The following is a 20,548-nucleotide window of genomic DNA, read 5'->3' on the forward strand; positions in this document are numbered from 1 at the left end:
TGGCATGCAAGGTTTTAGTAAGTCTGGTCTGAGTCTTTTATTGGGTATTGTTTCCTGGTTCCCATGACCTAGAAACATTGTAGAAAGTGGTCTTTAGATTATTGAATGCTTGGCCCTTACACTTATGATAGCAGACACACAGTGTTGGAATGACAAGGTGGTCTGAAAACCAGGGTGGTATTTCTCCCAGTGGTTTAAATTTTTTTCACTGACACAAGAAAGCAGCAGATGGTCACAGGGTGACAAAAAACAGAGATGGGGACTTAATGGCAGGAGCACAGAGCTGTGGGTTCTCCAGCAAAACCAGAGGTAAAAGGGTTGGTAGGCTCAAAACCAAAATACAACCTCCTCATACCCTCAAGGCTCAGAGAACTTACCTACTTAGTTTTGATTAACTTTAGTGTCTGGTGGTAATATTTTCTCCATCTGACACTGAGAACACAGGACCCTTCCTCTTCTTATAATCAAATAGTCAGGGGGAGTGTGTATATCAGGATGAGACTAATAGTTTTTTCAGGGCTATTGATAGAATCTCATGCATTGTAGCAGTTAAGTATGAAGACTGTTTGACATCTTTTGTGTTTCATATAAGATGGAGATAATTTCCTAGGAATCAGTTATGGAAACAGATGCTTTGCATGTCAATTCAAGGTGTCTGGATGAAAATTTTGAGGGTAACCACAGGAAAGATTAATGTTTTCAAAATATGTGGATGGCCATACCTGTCAAAGAGACCAAAACAAATCCCCATACGCAGACACTTTCACTGCAGACAGGATATTTCAAATGCAGATATTCTAGCAGAGATCTACTTCTATTAAAACCAAGATTTGAAGAAATTACTGCATTAAGAACTAATTTTGCATTACAAAGCACTATTTATACTTGACAAATCTCTGTTTGCTATGGACTGGAAACAGCATAGGCAGTGCAGTGCTAATATCAGGGATTTGCTTTCATGTGTTCTATATACACAGACACATATACATTGTCTGCATTGCCACAAACCCTGAGCCTCTTCAACCAACAAGTTTATGTTTTATCACACAAATAAACGAAAAAGAATATTATAGAACCGTGATGAATTAATCTGTTGGTTATGCAGGTTTATCTGTGGCTGCTGTGAAATAAGATTCATCCTATTTCAGTGATTTATCAAGTGACTTTTTTCAGTGACTTATCAAGTTGATTCTTCTACTCCTGACTTTTATGTGAAAACATTTCAATATACTAAGCTGCAATATGCTTAGGTTGTGATGCAGTCTCTTTCTAAAAAAAGTTAAACTACCATAGCTTACACATCACTATTTGTGTGATTATAGGCCAAGATATTGTTGCTAAAGCTAGGTAAACAATTTATTATAAATATAATTCATTAAGTGTTAATCTTTAGGTTTAGATGAGGGCATGGGATAATGTGTGAAAGAATATGTTGCCTCCTTGACTGCTTAAGAGAAACATTATTCTTCCCTTATCCCTAACTTCTCTATTGATAACACAAAAGACAAAAAAAAAAGAATCCTTCCTCTTTTCCTCCAGGTAGGTAGGTCAGGAAGAAGCTCTTGGTTTGCTCTCTTTTAATAAATCATTGTCAGGATAGGTTCCGTATGACTACATGAAAGCTGGAGAGCTCATTTGTTACTCCCTTGAGTATCAGCAGACATGCAGATGTGTGCAGTCCAATGCATGTGCCCTCATTATGCTTAGTAAGACATTGTGAACAGTGCCAGTTTTCCTTACTTTTATGTATTCTTTCGTTTGAAGAGACTAATGCCAACTTCAAAAACTGACATTATATACAGCTCCACATAGAAAACCTCTATTATTTTGTGAGTGAGGGACAGGCTATTTAAATCACAAGATTTATATTTACTTAGCTGTTCTCTGACTGGTAAACTGGTTTAAGAAACTAAAAATGGATAAATAAACACTAGGACCCATAGAAGAAGAAAAAAAAATTCACAAGATTGCCTGAAACTTCTTAAACAATGAAAAATACAACCTTAGAGATCAAGTGTTTTCCATTAAAATTTATTTTGTCCAGTTTATTTAGTCATCTGTGTAGGCTGCTATGTGCACCCCACATACACACATATGAACACACACATGCATAATACACACATGGTAAGTTTGGAGTTGTGTGGTTAAGAGAGTTTTGAGGAAAATGTATCCTATTTACTGCTTAGCTGTGTGAGCAATGTAGAACTGCAATACAAATCTTAGAAATATCCATCCCATTGGTTTTCATTGCTGAAGAAAGTAGATCAGGATGATAACAGCTGGATACAAAAAGCAATCATATTTTCAGTATAAAAACAGTGCTATTGCTTAGTAAGCTATACTCCATAAATATATTAGGGGGATATTCTGGCTTGCCCTGGATTGTTTTATTCTTTTTTCTTAAAAATATCTTTTGCTTCCACCCCCCACTAAGAAGAAAGGAATGTTTCCCATTAAGACATGAAGTGAGTTTGTTTTTCACTTTTGCCTTTCGTATAGGGATACTGAATATAAAGGACTCCAGCTCTCCCTGGATCAGGTCACTGCTACCAAGCCGGCATTCTCATACGCAAATTCAACTCCGACCATAACGGATAATAGAAAGGGAAGCAAATCTCGCCTCTCGAGCACAAAGTCAAAATCAAGGACATCACCATACCCACAGGTAGCTGTCATTGAAAAACTAAATTAAATATTTTTTATTATCTTGATTTTGACTGTTACTTTACCCAAGAAAACTAGAATGGGCCAAAGAATGTGTTGTTCAAAGGGAATAAAGGACAGCAGGTTATACAAGCTTAGACAGGAATATGTTTCTTTAAACCACTTCTAAAAAGCTGGAAACATTTATGTTTCAGCATGCAAAATAAATCATTATCGACAACAATAGCAGCACAGGGCTCAGATTTAATAAGAAGTGGACAGCAGGACAAGTCAAAATGTTGGTTTTGAAATACTTGGTTTGAGAAGACTGTGAGTTTTGACATTTGAAAAAGCTTGCTTTTTCTTACTTGATCTTGACTAATTCCAACAAATCTAGAAAGCTCATAGATATCTGATAGTAGTTAATCCTGAAATTGTCGTGAAGAGGAGTGAGTTTTGATGAGAGAAAGCAGTCAGCCAACTTGGTGAATTGGAATGAGAAAATTTCTGCTTTTCTATGTGTAAAGCTTTGAAAGGAAGAAAACAGTAGGAGGTGGTCACTGGCATCAGTAGACTTTAATTTCCTAGATTTCATTTTCAACCCTAATGTGTAAGAAACACGTGCCAGCTTGGAGAATGGACCAGACTCGATTGTGTCTGTGAACTGAAACTTACACAATGTATTTACGCTACTGGTTTCTGCAGGCAATTCACAACACTTTTATCCTTACGCTATCAAACTTTTAGCTCAGAAAACATGTTTGTTAAAATAACCATTATGTTTACTAATGATACAAGTCCTACTGCTCCTATGCTTCTACATAAGAGCATATAAATGGATATATAAACCAACTAGATATAAATGAATGCATTCACGATGTAACATTGAAGAGCTATGTATTTTTTAAAAGCCCAATATTTAGTACAATATTTAAAGATCCTCAATATTTAACTGATAATGACCTTAATAACTACAGTTTCTCTGCAAGCACAATGCTTTCTAAACAGGCCTCTAAGAGTGTGCAATGTGATCCCAAATGCCTACATCATTTCCTTGTTTTCTTTCTTTTTCCTCTCAAATGTACCAAGGATAAGAATTTCAGTTAAATGACACCTGCTTTTGGCACAGGAAATATTTAATTGAACACCTAGATATAAATTCCTAATTTAAGAATTTTACTTTTTTTGTCAGAGGTTATTCTAGCTCACCTGTTCATACTTGTTCAAAACATGTTTCTGTCGGTTGTTGGAAAAGCCTTTTTCTTGAATGTACTATGTCAAACAATTATAATCAAACTGTTTAAAATAATTGGGGTTGACACATACAAATAATTCTAAATTCAGTTTTTAGGACTATCTTTGATATATTTTAATTACATTTCATCTTGCCTTATACAGTCCTTTCCAAAGTATTCGTTTGCTAGCAGGTCAATTGTGGCCAAAGACTTGTTACCTTTCCACATCTATCTGATTTCTGAAAGTATGACCTCCTTATTCTCTCTGTCACCAGAAAAAATACTGAATGAGCAGTGCAGCATTGTGACTTTTGGTATATCAGGGATTGTTGTCTGAAAGCCCAGGGTGCTTAGTCTCCACTTTCATTTTGCATCCTCATTACCAGCTGCCTGATATTAAAGTCACATATTTCATCATTCAAAAAGAAGCAGCCATGTTAGTTGCCAGTATCTTGAAAAATGGTCATACCATTCATTGCAGCCCATCACCACACATAATGCTGGCAGCTTGGCTTTGCCTCCCTCTCATCCTTCTCCATCACTGAATAAACTGTTGAAAGACTAAGAGAAGCTGTTGTGAAGAACATGCAGCAGGTGGTACAGCCTGTGTCCCTCAGTCTCCTGTCCATGTAATTTACCAGTCAGTAGAGGAGAATTAGAGTGTGACTTAAAAGTCACAGCTGAACAGCGAGGTCACGGGTTTTGGCTTACACAGGAGCCCGAGCCGTGGTGAGGAAAGGAAGCAGGAAGTTTATTAGTAAAATAATGGCAGTGAACAACATACTTCTTAAAGTCAAGGGCACCTATGAGATTTTAAATGTGCGTAATTTCTTTCCCACTTTTTCCTTCTTTTTTCCTTTGTCCCTTGCCATTTACTTTTCTTCTCTCTTGAAGAGAAAAAGGAAATCATATACTTTATTGGGTGCTGACTGAGAATCCTTCACCTTGCCAGCTGTGTGTCCCTAAGATGAGATGTGAACAGTACAAAAATTATACTAATCGATTTCAGTTGAATTTTTCTACTAGGACAAAAAGTAAATGTTTCAGTCATCTAAGAGGGTGTTGACATTTTTTTCCTCAAATCTTACACAAAAGAAAATATAGAATAATGTGGGTCTTGCAGACTCTTAAGTAAAACTGAGTTCATTAAACTGGAGACATTGGTCAGCATCTGATTAACAATGCATGCAGTTAGTACAGTGGGTCAGTGGGTTCTGTGAAACAGCCTCAGGCAGGGGAAAGGCAAGCAGAGAGGAGAGCAATCCAAAATTCATGTCCCAGCTGCAGAATTTTCTCAGAGAACTTGAAGAGTGCTTTTCTAGTCCTGTACCACCATAGAGGTGCAGAGCTGAAAGAGATGGTGGGGAAAAAAAGCAAAAAACCAAAAAACAAAACAACCAAGCAGATGAAGATTTGATGGGTATTTGGAGAAAAAGAAAATCATGAGCTGGTGAAAAGATGCCTGTAGTCTTCCCGCACAATAAAATCATCTTCATCATCAGTGTGAGGGCTTCCCAAAATCTAGCCCTGCACCTTTGCGTTCCTTAGTCCAGGACCTCATTTATTCCATACATAGACAATAGCAACAAGACTGGAAAAACATTTTAATTATGATCATTTGAACTGCTGTGGAGTTTAATGCCCCATTAATGATTATTGTATTAAAATATTTAAAATATTTTAAAAATTTAAAATATTTAAATTTCCTGTTGTCTGCCTGCAGTGGAAATATTTCATGGGGACATCTGAATAAAGTTTATTGCTTCATATCTCATATTAGTTCTTGGATAAAGATTTTATATATACATATATAAAGCATGAAAACACACTTGCAGGCAAGGATGTACCTAAGAGCTGTTGGATGGAGGCTTTGGTGTGTAATACATAATTTCTTGGAAATAGGTGTATATTATAGGTATATATTAATGGGTAGGTGTATAGATATATATTATTACATCCGATTTCAAAGATATATTGATTTTATATCTTGTCTAGATGGATAATTTGGATTAATTCTGCAATCTCTATTTGGACATATCATCCAATGGGGTAAAGAGAACAGAATCAGGCTGAATTCTAGCCAGCCTGGGTTTTGTTTTGTTTTAATTTCTTCCTATAGCCTAAAGCTTTGGCAACTTCTAGTGTGTTCAAAAGCAAAGCAAACCTCTCTTTTTATAGTAAACATGACTTCTGGTCTGGTGAAGAGTCACCAGCAGTGGGGGTTATTTTAATAGACATGCTGTATTACTTTAATCTAAGCCTTTCACCATCTGTTGTGCCTATAAGAGTGAATGCGAAAAGAGAGTATTTTACATTTCAGGATTACATTAGTAAAATGTAAGATAAAAGTGATTTAAAAGCATGCATATGTTCTTAGTACAATGCAGCTTGCCTTTGTGATGTTTTTTTCCTCATGGTTCAGACACAAATCAAGAGAAAAGCTGCTAATGCTGATGTAGTGAAAGTTTTTCATGGAAAAGAGGACTCTGTGAGGGTTTCACCATATATTTAATGTTTATAATGATAAAAATCTGAGTATGCTGCCAGAAAATTATATGTCTATAATATCTGTTTGAACATCTGGGGTGGTGTGTGGAGCAGGCTGATGTTGCTGTGTATGACAGGATGAGTCCTCAGGCCAGTGAAACACCTGTAAGAATGGAAGGTCAGGCAAAAGGAAATCACACGAGAAATATTAAATTGCCTACTGGCCTAATACACTTCCATGGATGCTCATAAAGTAAGCTTCCTTAGACAGGGAGTTTATATCTTCCTATTTCCTTGTCTCTTTAGCCTTCCTGAAGTTTTTCTTTGAATGAAAACGCATCAGTGATGGCCCACAGACCTTTTCTTTGCTAATCCTGCTGGTGTGCTCTCACTGTGATTGTACGCTGGATAACCACTCTGGAAAACATATCTCATTTTCAGAGGTGGCAATTCAGTTTCCAGGGACCAGCTGGAGGATCATTTAATTTATGTTTTGTTGTTTCTTATGCCAGATGACAATTCGGAAATCACCTGAAAGGATTTCAGATGTTGCCAGTTTGAAGTTCTTTATCAATATCTGCTGATTAAATTTTGTCAAAAACCCAAAAGTAATAAATTGGTTTTGCCTTCTGACTCCAGATAGAACTTAGACAGCAGAAATTAGCAGAAAATAAAATGTTTCTGCTGAGACATGACTGGGGTTGAAAAAAAAAAAACAAAAAACCAAACTGATTTTAATTTGCCATAATTTTCATTAAATCTGATTCAATTTTTTATGGTCTTTCATCACTTGACATATGGGAACCTAATTCTGACTTGAGAGATAGTGTTTCCACTCCCATTTCAGTAAACCAATATCTTTGATCACCCTTTCATTTCTCCCCCCATCAACATGTCACACATGCCCATATTTGAAGTCTCCACCTGTCAACATCAGATTCCCAGAAGAGGCAGTGGTTGGACCGCAGCACTGGAGGCAGCCTGAGGGTGCCAAATAGAGATGTGGCTGCCTTTAAAGGGAATGAAACATATTTTTGCCCTGTGTCTGCTTATGTTGTACCTTAGGAGTAAGTAGTCATATCAAACCTTAGCAGAAAATGTGGGCTGAAACAATTGACTGCATTAATCTAATTCTGTCCATGGCCTAGCAGCTGCCATGGGTCAGATCTCAGATAATCTTCATTTACATCAAGTACAAAGAAGATGAGTCGAGTATTGTTGGTCTTGATACACAGTTTGGTGACATCACACAGTGCATTTCTAAACATATACTAAACATAAACTCTTTGTGATATTTTCCCTTTCTTTAAGAAAAGTGCACAAAGGCCTTTTGTGATTAATTTCAAGATAAAAACAGAAATTGCACCATATTTCAGTTAAATGAAGATATTCCCTTCAAGAGAAGCTATGCTGGACACTGAAGTGTTCTTAGAAAAAGAGAACTAATAGAAGAATATCTAGTAGAGCTACAGGAAATTGAGAGTTTTCAGTTAGAAAGATTCTGTGGCATTTATTATCATAATGAATAGTCCAAAAAAGAAATTTCATTATAATATTATTGGAAATTAATTTTCCTTGTTCTCCTCATGAAAGAAATACATACTAGGTGTTTTGTTTTTAATAAGCAAATACATGAACTCTTGACTTTTCTATATTTGCATTTAGGCTTATGCTATATAATATTTCTGCTTAACTCTTAAAATTAAAAAAATCTGGTTCATACAAGTCAAATCCAAAAAACCATTAAAAATAATTCTAAAATTAAAAACAGATTAAAATGCATTTTCTTTTTTAGTTTTCACTCTAGATAAAATATACTGTTAATCTTGCCAATAATTTCTAACTTTTTTAGTTGGAAACTTAATTTTATCTACACATTTTTGTAAAAAAGCTTACAATAACTCAGCTGTTATTTATGAAGGTGTCATTGTAAATAAGCAGTTTGTAGACATTAGATCTGAAAGGGTAATAGAAGGGACAGATGCTCCAGTTGATCACATAACATTGTGGTGACTGAATAAAGTTCCTAGCTAGTATATGTTGAGTTACTGGCATTTAAAAGAACCCTTTTGTGGCTCTGTAACTATCTAAACTTCATGAAAATTCATGTTTGTCCTTTCATCTCTAAACCTTTGTGATGAGTATCGTGGTACTAACTTTCTGACCTTCTCCATGTCTACTGGTAGGCTTGTTGCCTATGGATATTCTTCTGACAACTAATAACAAAATATAATTGACTTTCTCAAAGGCAAGACCCTTTCTTTGTTTCCTTTAAATAACCTATTGTGTTCACAACCTAAACAGTATTCACAAATATATACTGGAATACTGAAGAAATGCCCAATTAAATGCCAAAAACTCTACTGATGTTGCACAGATGGTTTAAGTTTCTATAAGGCAAACATCTGGTCGGTACTTTCGATTGGTAAGTGCATAAAACCTTGATCCTGGCTGATAATGAGGAGTTTCATAGCAACTTAATCTAATGAAAAAGAAGGTAACCTTATGTTAGGTCTATTAAAAGAAAAGGCAGAGTGGGAATATGGAAGGTGAGTGATGGAATAGGAGAATTCCAAGGTTTCATGCTGTAATACATTGATTTGTGACATGAGTGTGCAGTGCTGAAGAGGTGAGCATGTACAGCTTTGGTCTCATCCCAGTCCATAATCATGGGTGAAATTGATTTAAAAATGTTCCGTGAAGTTTGACAGTTACAATAAATAAAAAGATTTAAAAACGAGATAGCTAAATCCTAGGAGGTTTAATAAACATTCTTTTCCTTTCCCAAAAGGTATCTAAAAGTTTGAAGCATTCATTATTAATATCTAGAAATCTGTGACATTTAACTTAACCCTTACTTCTCTCTAAACAAATGTTCATGCTCCTATTCTGACTAATTTTCCAATTATCTACTAATTGCTTTTCTGTGTTGGGAGGGCCCTGCTTTAGTGAGTGTGAAAAATTATCACTGCCTGCTTTGGTTAGCTTTAGTTACCTTTACTGGCAAATAGCTTTTGGATTTTCCTTGTTCCCATATTGCAATAGAGCTGGGATTTTTACCTTCCTACTTATCTGCCATCACTTTAGAGCTTTACCTTACAGAAATGTTGGTAGTGCAGAATATACAAGAAGCTTTCTTTTCCCTACTAATGAGAGGAAGGAAGTTCAAAGATACAACTCCAAGTAAGAAAAAAAATCAACAAACAAAATATGAGGAAAAGAGAGTGAACCCTTAGAAAAAGACCTTCAAATACATTCGGTTTCAATTTGACATGCGAGAATGCTCCAGGAGCAGTGTTATTTCAGTCCCTTTTGGAAGTGTTTTGCTGAAGTGCATTGGAGCACCTTGGCTGAGCACAAGCACAGCTTTCAAAGCAACAAGAAAAACCTGGACATACTAAAAATATATTGAATTGCAGCATCGATGTTGCTGGGCCTAATATTACACATCATAAAGGAGATGGCTGTTAAGGGCCGACATGGGATGTTTTAGATTTTCATGAGGTCTGTCCTGTCATCTGTGAGCTCATTACAGGGTGTTGTACAGGAAAGGACCAGGAGCCCAATCAGAAGGTGCAGACATGTGGGCACGCTCACAAAAAAAACACGCTATCACATAGATACTCTGCCTTCCCAGCACAGTTACTTGCAGATTTCACCCAGGTGTGGTAATTTCCATGCTGCTTCTCCTGTTTTGCAGTATTCTGGATTTCACACTGAGAGATCTGAGTCTGACCATGAGAGCCAGTGGGGTGGGAGCCCACTGACCGACACGGCTTCTCCCCAGCTGCTGGAGGCTGCGGACAGGCCGAGCTCCCAGCACCACGATGTCTCCTGTGCCTACAGACAGTACTCAGACCGCAGCGCACTCTGCTACAGTTTTGCGCTGGACCACTCCAGGCTGGCCGATGACACACATTTCCACACTCAGGCCTGTGAAGGAGGCAGATGCGAAGCTGGGCGGTATTTCCTTGGCACACCGCAGCCGGGAAGGGAGAGCTGGTGGGGCTCTCGTTCAGCATTGCCTCTGACTAAGTCATCCCCTGAGAGCAGAGAAGCGTATGAGAACAGCATGCCCCACATAACGTCAGTGCACAGGATTCATGGTAAGACATAACAAGGATTTGCAGAAGCGACACCGTCTCAGCTAAAGCAATATGACAGAAACATACAGCTGTTTATGTGAAAGATGGAAAATGAGATGCTTTGGATGTGTGTTCTTGTCTCAGAGATTGCATCTGTGGAGATGAGGAATACTTAAAGTTCCAGTTGAGTTGAGTTTTACAGTCTGGCTTATATGAAGTAAAATATAATTTTGCTGTATTTTCATCAACCTGTGAAATTAAGGTGGAAACATGTGATTGGGGAGGTTTTAAGCATGATCTTAAAAATGTAAACAAAATAATCCACTTGGTAGAAAAGTAATTTTTATTTGACTCAGGATCAAGGCACTTTGGATGGAATGAGTTTAGAAAAAAATTAGAGCTAAATCCAAGCTAGATATTAAAAAAATCTTGAAAGCTGTTGGAGAAATTTTTCTCCAAGTGACTTTTTTCCCTACTGGTTATTACTAGATTCTGTATGATTTGATGTTTATTTAAAGTTGGCTATTGAAATTAACAGTTGTTTTTGGTTTCAGACCTTTATCCTCAATAAAAAGCCAATTCAAATCTCTCCATCCTTTCAGCACCAAGCCTGAAATGTTGTTTAATTTCTGACAGGTTGCAAACTCAGTGCATTAGCACATTTTCAGAGGCTGAAGCTAATTAAAAAAAACACAATGAAAGCCTGATACTGGGTTTGGAAAAGTCCAAAGGTCCTTGATTTTAAAATTATAAGCTGAGTCTTAGAAGACAGTAATTGGCCCTAAAGTCAGAATTCAAGGTTTTAAGGATGGATGCAACATTAAAAAATGTCTATCAAAATAAATGTTGCCTCTAAAGAACTCATAGAAGCAGAAGACATTAGTACTATTCCATTGACCTGCAGAACAAGGCTTTGTAAACAAAAAAGAACTATTCTGTTTTGCTCCAATTTGAGGAAAATTATATTGAGGTTAGAAAAAAATATTAACTAGCAAGTACTAGGAAATACAATCAGAGAAAAAACAAGAAAGGAAAGGAGCAGAAAATTTTGCCAATAAGGACTGTTCTCAACTTTTCCTGTGAGAAACTTTTCCTGCCTCCTTCTTTGTGTCTGTTCTGTACTTCTGCCATATTATGTTTTTCTAGCTTTTTCTTCTCAAAAAAAAAAAAAAAAAAAAAAAAAAAAAAAAAAAAAAGAGAAGCTAGCAAAGTATGATAATTTTCTAGCAAATTTTATGCATGATAATTCTTGATGAGTGTCAAAATACCATACTGAGGTGCAAATGCAAAAGGGTTAGATATTAATTCCATACTTCTATCAAGAATAATTAACTTCAGTTGATAATATAATTTGGTTTTATTTTGTTGTTTGGCTTTGCTGTAATTTCAGGTGCTGCAGATTTGGTGGTTTTTTTATATCAAGTGTTACATTTTTCAGTAAGTCTTCAGTTTGCATATAGCTTTGGGAAAGAAACCTGACTGGCTCTGGCATCTTGGGTCCAGCTCTTAAGAGGACGTGAAGAGTAAATTCATGCCCATGATACTCCACAGTGCAGTACTTCCCCAGCAATGGCAGGATATTTTTATTGTAAAGGTCCATCACTGATTTTTGCAGTGAACTCTGCAGTGCAGTGGTAGTGGTCTGCAACCCAAACAGATCTGTATGCCCTGACCCAATACAGAACAGGGGAAACTTCATGTACTAGTCTGAAAATGGGTTTGCTTTGAGGAGTACAGTCTGCCAACCCAATGTGCTTCATCCCCAAAGAGGATTTTGTGTGTGCCCAGACAAAGGCATCAATAAGTAACCTGTGCAAGTCCTACACATGCCCTCCTTCAGGAATGTATCTCAGCAAATCAAATCCTTTATCATAATGGTGACCGTTTAGGTTTTGAGGCCACTCACTTTCTTCCTTGTGAGGACTGACAGGTATGATTCTGTCCTTTCAGCTACTTGCAAGCTGAACAACTTCTCTGATATGTATATGGTGGGCCTTATTTTTTAAAGAGAGGTAAGAATGCCATCATATTTTCCCATTTCAAAAGCAAATATTTATGTACAGGGTTATGACGTCACTTTTCTACAGTGTCCCTGTCTTGCAGTTATTGGTTCTTGGGCTTTTGAAGAGGAGTTCCTTCATTGCTTGTGGGTATATATTGCTCTGTAACCTGCATAAAGTCTCTACATAACCACAAGCTATTTCTCAATACTTTCTCTGTTTCAGTTTCTGGAAAAGCTGGAAGGTTGTACATTTGTAATTCCCTGAGATTTTTCTTTTTACAATGGTCCAAAATCACTCAGACCTTGTTGATGCAAAGAGGTAGTAAGGGGCCAGGGACCTGAACACTGGCATTGTGGGCACTTTGGCATGCTTTAGGATACCCTGCCTGACCTCTAGCTGCTCTGAAAGAATTGCTTTAGAGTTGTTTCCATACCTCCTGGGCTGATGCAGGTGCTTGGCTACCCAAGAGTATATCAGGTGGCACCAGATACCTGTGTTGAGGTGCTTAGATATCTCTGTATAATTTTAGCTGTGTTGCTTGTTTTGAGTGGAGACACTGGAAACTAGAGTTTGTCACTGAAAAGCAAGGGGTCTTTTTTGGTGACTGTTACGATTCACCTCTGACTTGATTTTCTGTGTGTGAGATAAGGTTCAGATTACATGTTCTTCAAGATCACTTGCCTCCTTAAAGCTCAGTGCTTGCTTAAACCTCCTTTCTCCTTTTCCTAGGAAGAGGACACTGGGATGAGGACAGTGTTGTTAGCTCACCTGATCCTGGCTCTGCCAGCGAGTCAGGCGACCGATACCGTGCTGAGCAGTATCAGAACAGCCCACATGAGCCCAGCAAAATTGAAACTCTAATAAGAGCCACCCAGCAAATGATTAAAGAAGAAGAAAACAGGCTACAGCTGCGGAAAACCACTCCTGACCCACTGGTCTCCATTAATGGCACAGGGAAGAAGCACGCTATCTGTTTTGCAAACTACCCTCAGCAGCAGCTGGCAGTGGACGTCTGCCGTGTCCCAACAGTTGCCAATACACCTCCTTGTGAACACATCCAGCAGCGAGATGGAAAGATTATGAGCCCACATGAAAATGACTATGACAACAGCCCCACAACATTGTCTAGGATAAGTAGCCCCAGTTCTGATCGAATATCAAAATCCAGTTTGGTACTTGCCAAAGACTACCTGCATTCAGACATGTCCCCTCATCAAACCCAAGGAGACCACCCAGCAGCCTCTCCAAATTATTACAGTTCCCACAGGCAGTACTTTGATAAGCATGCTTACACACTAACTGGATATGCCCTGGAGCATCTATATGACACTGAAACAATTAGAAACTATTCATTAGGCTGTAATGGATCCCACTTTGATGTGACTTCTCACTTAAGGATGCAGCAAGATCCAGCACAAGGACACAAGGGAACATCTGTTATAATAACCAATGGAAGCTGACACTTTTTTTTTCTAAAAATATTTGTGCTTTAAAAAATGACCTTTAAAATCTAATTGGAAGATATTATATGTTTTCATGCCCTTGTCCTTACCAGCATTTCCCATACCACAGCGCACTAGAAAGAAGAACCTGATGTTTGAGGGGATAAGTTAGTTAAAACACATTACTTAAAAAAAATTAAAAATGCACTGGCATGCAGGGTTAGAGTAAATGGAGCTAAACTCAAAGTTGGTGCCATGCATGCTGAGAAGGATAGAAGAGGTCCAGGCAGGGAGTGCTTGTGGCAGGCTAACAGAGCAGTTTATCCACACTGTGTAAGAGGTGCTTTTTGGAAACACTGCCAAGGGCAGATCTTCTGAACTGCATAGGTACCAGGCAACAGAACTGCTATGCACGCTTTTCACACAGGAAGTTGGGATGTGTTCCTTCGAAATGCACAACAAAATGTGTACTTCTGGTGATTTGTTTACTCCCCAAAAGCCAAGCATCTTATGCTGCTGTATGGTATAAAGCATCCATAGCTGACCTATATAAAACCAAAAAAAAGGAGAAAGAAGAGAGAACTCCTGGAATCGTTATGTCCTTGTGTACTCACAAACATAGCTATTTACATGTGCTTGATTTGAAAAGAGTCCTTATGATTACTCTGGTCAAATATTTACTCCTAATGTATTAAAAAGAGAGGGGTGTTCTCACTGTAGTTTTGAGAAAAGCAAAGGGCTTGCTTGTCTTGCTGTAGAGATTGGAGATGGTTCTCGAGTTTTTGAAAGGTTGCCCATGGTGGGTAGTGGAGGGAGTGAAATGCAAGAAAATTGCCTGGAGAAGCAGGAAAAATAGACTGGAATTAGGAGTGGTTCAAGATAAACAGTTAATCCTGTAGCTATGTATGCCATTTAGTTATAATTATAAAATAAAGTGGCTGAATAATTAAGAATTAATTTAAAACACAGAAGGAACTCAATAGAATCATAGAAATATTGCTGTAAAATACAAATGCAGTTGCATAAATGTAAAAATACATAAGTCAAGAATAGGTAAAAGCTGTTTGGCAGTTTGTGTAACTTCTGATCTTCTGAATTTTGGAGTAAATTAAGAGAGTATAGAGTATCATAACTACTCTGTCTGAAACACAGTGAACTAATAGGCATGACCTTGATAAAGAAATATGAATTCTCTAATTGATTGCAGCAGAAAATGTAGTGAATAATAGAAAATATTATGGATATCAAAATCATCCATATGTACATAAAAAAGTAGCAGGAAATCAGTGTTCCAAGGAATTAAATTGTATTAAGAATGCTGGTATTATCAGGGCCTGTCCTAGAGTTCTACAAGACATCAAAAGAGACAGAGGAACTTTTTTTTAACTTTTAATAACCTTGTGAACAAAGAGACTGATTGATTGGAAAAGAATAAATGCAAACATATGCTAAAAATGCAAAATAGGGCATTTGTAGTCACAGTTGCTAGACATGTCCTTTTTTGTATAGCATTTATTTTTGTATGGCCCCAAAGTTGACTGCAACACGAGGGATCACTGTTCCCTCTTATGCCAATGCAGAAAGGGGACCTGAGGTGGTTACTAAAATGAGATTAGCTCTAAGACTAGCTTAATTTGTAACATTCAGAAGCTCAACATATGGGACTAAGTCATCAATGGGACTAAATATAAACCAGCATGCTATGGGTGGGTTAAAAATACTGTTTCCAAATAAAACTAATCAGAAGCAAAAGCTAAATAATAACATTATAAACCACGTAAGTAGAGATGTACTTGAAAGCAGAGGAAATTACCTCTCTGAACTTGGAATACTGTGTATAGTCCTGATCACTCCAAAGCAGATTGCAAATCTTGAACTGAGTGGTACCTTACTCCATAAGCAAGCTTTGTTGACTGCAGTGTGCTCACTCCTGGTGAAATGCACGTTGAACACAAGGGAGAACAACACAGTCTGGTCTTTATTATCTAAACCTCGTAATAGAAAAGGTGGAGCAGAGCTCAGCAAAAGATAAAGAGACTGAAAGATCTAATAAAAGCTTTAAATAAACTGGGTCTGTCATCTTTGTAAGGGAAAAGAGTAAGGGGTAATGTCACTGATGTGCACCAAACTCTGCAGAGAGGAGAGATAAATAATGGTCTAAAACTATTTGAACTAGCGGCAGAAATGAGAGACAGGGCATTGAATGATAGCCAAGGCAAAATGAGAGCAAAATGATTTGGCAAGAAGTTTATTTGACTCATTGCCAAATGGATAATGAAGGTCATAAAGAGAAGCAGATAGAGATTTTGTTTGTTTTAAGATAACAACAAGGCAAATAATTGAGGAGAAGAGAAACCTTGACAACTGTTAACTCAGAGGAAGAAATGGACCAAAATGGACTTCTTTCAGCCCAACATTTGTATATATTCCTAAAGCATAGGAATAAGAAAGTATTTTTGATAAATTTAGTTCTGGATACATATTTATTTCACTTGTTCCTATGAATGATATGAATAAACTTGTACTTGGAGTCTCATTTTACAGTATTAAAGTACAATTTGCAAAGCGAATTAGAATAGAGGTACATGGTATCATATTATCCCTACAAGTACACATAGAACCACACCTAAGTGTCAATATTATTTTGTACTACAAAAGAGTCTCCTAAACTGTTTGAATGAATGGGATTTTCTCAGCACTCAAGTTTCTTGGGATCACGAAGCACTCTTGCTATCAAACTTTTAGTTAGAAGGCGACAGAGTTCTGCAGAGCAGCTGCAGTTCCTTGGTTGTGGTCTAATGGCCACAAGTAGTCAGGAAACCACACTCTGGTGACTGTTGCATTTGCATTCTGACAGGCACCTCTGAAAAATACACTTACAAGACCAACAGGCACAGCAGAAGATGCTACATGACTTTACCTAGGAAAAAAAGCCAGTGTCCTATGCAATAAAAGTCCCCCAACCTTATTTACAGTGATCCCAAAACTGTAGTTATTTATCCTATTTTCAATAGTTCTAGTCCACTACTAATGCAAAAAAATGCACTGTAATGAATGGAATAAATCGGTAGAGATGTCTCTACATGCAGCCACGTTGTGCTACAAGCAAAGGCTGATGCTCTCTCTCCTCATGAGATTCCAGCAACTGGCACTCCGTAGCACTTCAATACAGTATGCTGGAGATGGATGTCTTTTGTCAGCTTGTTTGCTATCCTGCTTCTTTAGATAGCCAGGAATTTCTTCTTAATTGACAGAAAGCATTGAGTTTTGCAAACATAGACTCTGCATGCTACATGCTACATGAAAGCAAGTCTGCAATCTTAATTATAGCATATAATATCACTGCAGCTCATATTACATGTGCTTTTCAATATGGTATAAAGCTTACTTTTTCCATTACGTATTTATGTATTTCAAATTTTCATTTAGTATCCTTCAAGGATATAATCTTTTTTTATATTTCTCTGTTTTCCAAATCAGATGGGAAGAAATACCTTGCAAAATTGAAAAATGAAAGGCGTTTGAACCAAATAAGTTTCAAAGGTATCACATTAGCTAAAGGTTATTATTTTAAATAAGGTGTGTATGTTGTGTTTTGGAAAGGAAACAATATAAATTGCTGTATTGCATCATTTCCCTAACATAATACTGGTTAGCTATTAACATGAAATTAATATTTTGCAACTACTGCAAATACAGAGTGACCACAGCTCTTTCAAACCATTTCTTATAGATGTCAGTGGATGGTGCATTATGGTTTTTGTGCATTCCAATCTTAGTATATCTCTTTTGTTTAAAGAAAGTCTTCTAGTCTTTATATAAAATCATACCCCATGGGCATAGGGTTTGTGATTTTGGACAAATTTGCGAAGCAATTCTTAAATTAAAAGAAGAACCTTACTCAGCAATTTGTCCCATTTATTGAAGTGGGAATATTTGTGGAGTAAGGTACTACTTAACATGTGCAAGGGAACGAAAGCTGACTTCTGATAATAAATTTGAGGGTTGTTTTGTGATTCTTTTTTCCTTAAATCTCAAGATGTGAGTATGGAGCTATGGAAGATAATAACTCTAATGGCTGTGTTTCTATAAAAAAAGTTATTTATGTTCTGAAAAATGAGTGCATCTCTCCCAGCTGAAGAGTCCCAAAAGTATTTCTTAAGCTTTAAAAATGGCTTTTGTTGATCTGTCTGCAACACTGCTGTGGGTTACACAGTGAAATTCTGCTCTTTTAAACTCTTTCAATCACTGTTATCTGAATCTCATTTTTTGTCTCTACACATGCAGCATTTATTAATTTATGTCCCTAAGTATGTTAACCCACCATATGTTCATTTATGTGAGCATGCTGAGTGAGTTAGAAAAAATAAAAGGTCGCATAGTATTTTTGGAAAAGGCACAGCCACTCCAGAAAATCAGCCTGGCTGTTCCAAAGGTCAGGTAACCTTTCAGTCATGGAACAAAGCTGTGGCGTACACGTTGGTTTCAGATCTTCTGCATACAAACTTGCATGTAACGGGAATTATAGCACACAGTTCCAGGATTAGAACTAGCTATGTCTATTTTAAGGTGGCTATAGTTAATGTCTGGCAGCAAATGGATTCAGGCCCTGCTCCTTCCTTGAGTTGCAAGTTTACTTAAAGCAGCTAAGAGCCTAAAGGCAATACAGGCTTTGTTATTAGGGACAATGGTGGATGAACATGCTTTCTTGTAGGTATACTGGCTTAACTCCAGATAGCTCCACAGTGTGGGGGAGAAACTATTTTATTTGCATTTAGTATTGATGGTTAAATATTTCAGCTGTGTGCACTGAGAAGCAAAAAAAAAAAAAAAAAAAAAAAAAAAGAAAGAAAAAAAAAAAAAAAGAAACCAACCCAAACCAAAAAACCCCAAACCAACCCCAAAAACAACAACAAAAGAAAAGGCAAATCGACCCCCCCCCCCCGCCAGATTTCTGTAGCTCTTCAGTTTGGTGTTTTGAAAGTCTTCTAGAGTTATAGCTGAGGATGTAGCTGTTATTTTGAGGACCAGAAAAATGGAATAGTCTTCTGTTCAGAACAATAAGAGCGCTAATGTGATTCCGTTTCACATTTCCTTCGGGCATTTATTAATGAAAAAAAAAATGCTGTGAGGTTAAACTTCACTGTGGCATTTAGCTTATGTATACAAGAGTTCTGTAGATAAATCTGGCTCTAAGTTGCTAGGAATATATCCCTTTTTGAAAAGAGTTAATTTATGACTTCATCTTTTAAGCTGTATTTGAAAGGAAAGATCAAATACAAGATGAAAAAAAAGCTTTTTGTCTGGTTGCATTCCCTATTTAACTCCCCTCTCACACAAATTCCTTAATCTTTCTTATTGTTCTAGGATTCCAAATGCCATTTTAAACATTTTTATTTATTGCAATTTGGTCTGCATTTATTATTTTCCTTTTCAGCTACTGATACAATGGGAAGTTTCGAAGTGCAAGAAACAATATCTTTCACATAATACAAAATGTTTGCACCTATACATTCTAAGGAAATAAAGTCTATTAGAAAACGTACACTAGGGCACTGCAACTTTTTCCCAAGGTAAATATTTCAATGCATAATATACACTAATCTAACAAAATAAAGCACTTGAGATATGATGAAGAATTTCATGTTTGCTTTAAACCAATGGTTACATTTATGGACAAAAAGACACAGACTGCCACTGTTTCAAATACCATGCTTTGCAATGTAAAGGGTCTAGTGACATTGTAGCATAACATCTGTAGTTTTCCTTTGGAATGTAATGTAGAAAATATAATTTAGTTATGTCAACAATATCTTGCAAAGTGTTCCCATTTATAATTATTTATATTGTAAATAGCTTTCTGAAGTAAATTTGAAGTTAATGTGCATAAGATGTATTTATTATGTGAAGATTTTTTTTGTTTGTTTAAAATATAGCTACCAATATGCAATTTTTGTCTGTTTTTCTAGATTTTTAAACTAAGGATCATCCTATATAGTATACATTTTCAGGAATGTATTTTATGAGAATATTTCTTAGCATTGGGAGGGGACAGGATAAAGTAATTTCTTTTGATTCCTGTGAATCCTAAATGAATTCCTGAATTAAATCCTGAATCTTGAATGGAGTTTATCAAACTATGAAGAGACTGATAAGATACTGCCACCTCATTCAAGACACCTCAATCTGCTCAAATACTATTCTTTAAGGAAGAACTTAATTAAGATTAATTATCTACCTTGTGAATCATCAACCTTGTTTCTTGAAGCAATCTACTACCTCTGTGCCTCAGCTAAATCAGCTTGTTGACTTGGAGAAAGATGCCCATTGGGTGCTTAAAACAGTGTTGTGACACAGTAGGTGAGAAGTTATGCTAAACTGCACTCAGGCCTGAGAGCTGGCAATGTATGACCTGAGGTTTTTGTGCCTGGATATTTCAATCGACCCAGAGTAACAGGAGCCAATGTGTAGCATCTGAGCTGCTGCAACCCTTGCCTGGTCTGGGGTTTAGGTCCTTGGCTCAAGTTCTGAGTCACAGCTCTCACTTTCTAGGTCAGCTTCTGAGCCATCAAACCCCATCCTCTCAGACACTGTCACTTAGTCTCTTCCCTGCAGGGAACAAATGCAAGATAGATGGTCTCAGACAGTAGTGA

The 20,548-nt window shown here is 37.0% G+C and overlaps 1 protein-coding gene across 4 annotated transcripts in view; it reads left to right on the forward strand.

Annotated features, from left to right (window-relative positions):
- The window catches only part of SIM1 (SIM bHLH transcription factor 1), a 51,470-nt gene extending 32,706 nt beyond the window's left edge, over positions 1–18,764 (forward strand). For all 4 annotated transcript variants that reach the window (XM_083857007.1, XM_083857009.1, XM_083857010.1 and 1 more), the window contains 3 exons: positions 2,500–2,665; positions 10,066–10,471; positions 13,183–18,764. In XM_083857007.1, coding sequence (XP_083713133.1) covers positions 2,500–2,665; positions 10,066–10,471; positions 13,183–13,913 — 1,303 coding nt within the window. In that variant the 3' untranslated portion in view covers positions 13,914–18,764. The remainder of the gene's footprint in view (positions 1–2,499; positions 2,666–10,065; positions 10,472–13,182) is intronic.
- The last annotated feature ends 1,784 nt before the right edge of the window (positions 18,765–20,548 follow it).

This window comes from Zosterops lateralis (genome assembly GCF_965231275.1).
Source record: "Zosterops lateralis genome assembly, chromosome: 3".
Classification (NCBI taxonomy): Eukaryota; Metazoa; Chordata; class Aves; order Passeriformes; family Zosteropidae; genus Zosterops; species Zosterops lateralis.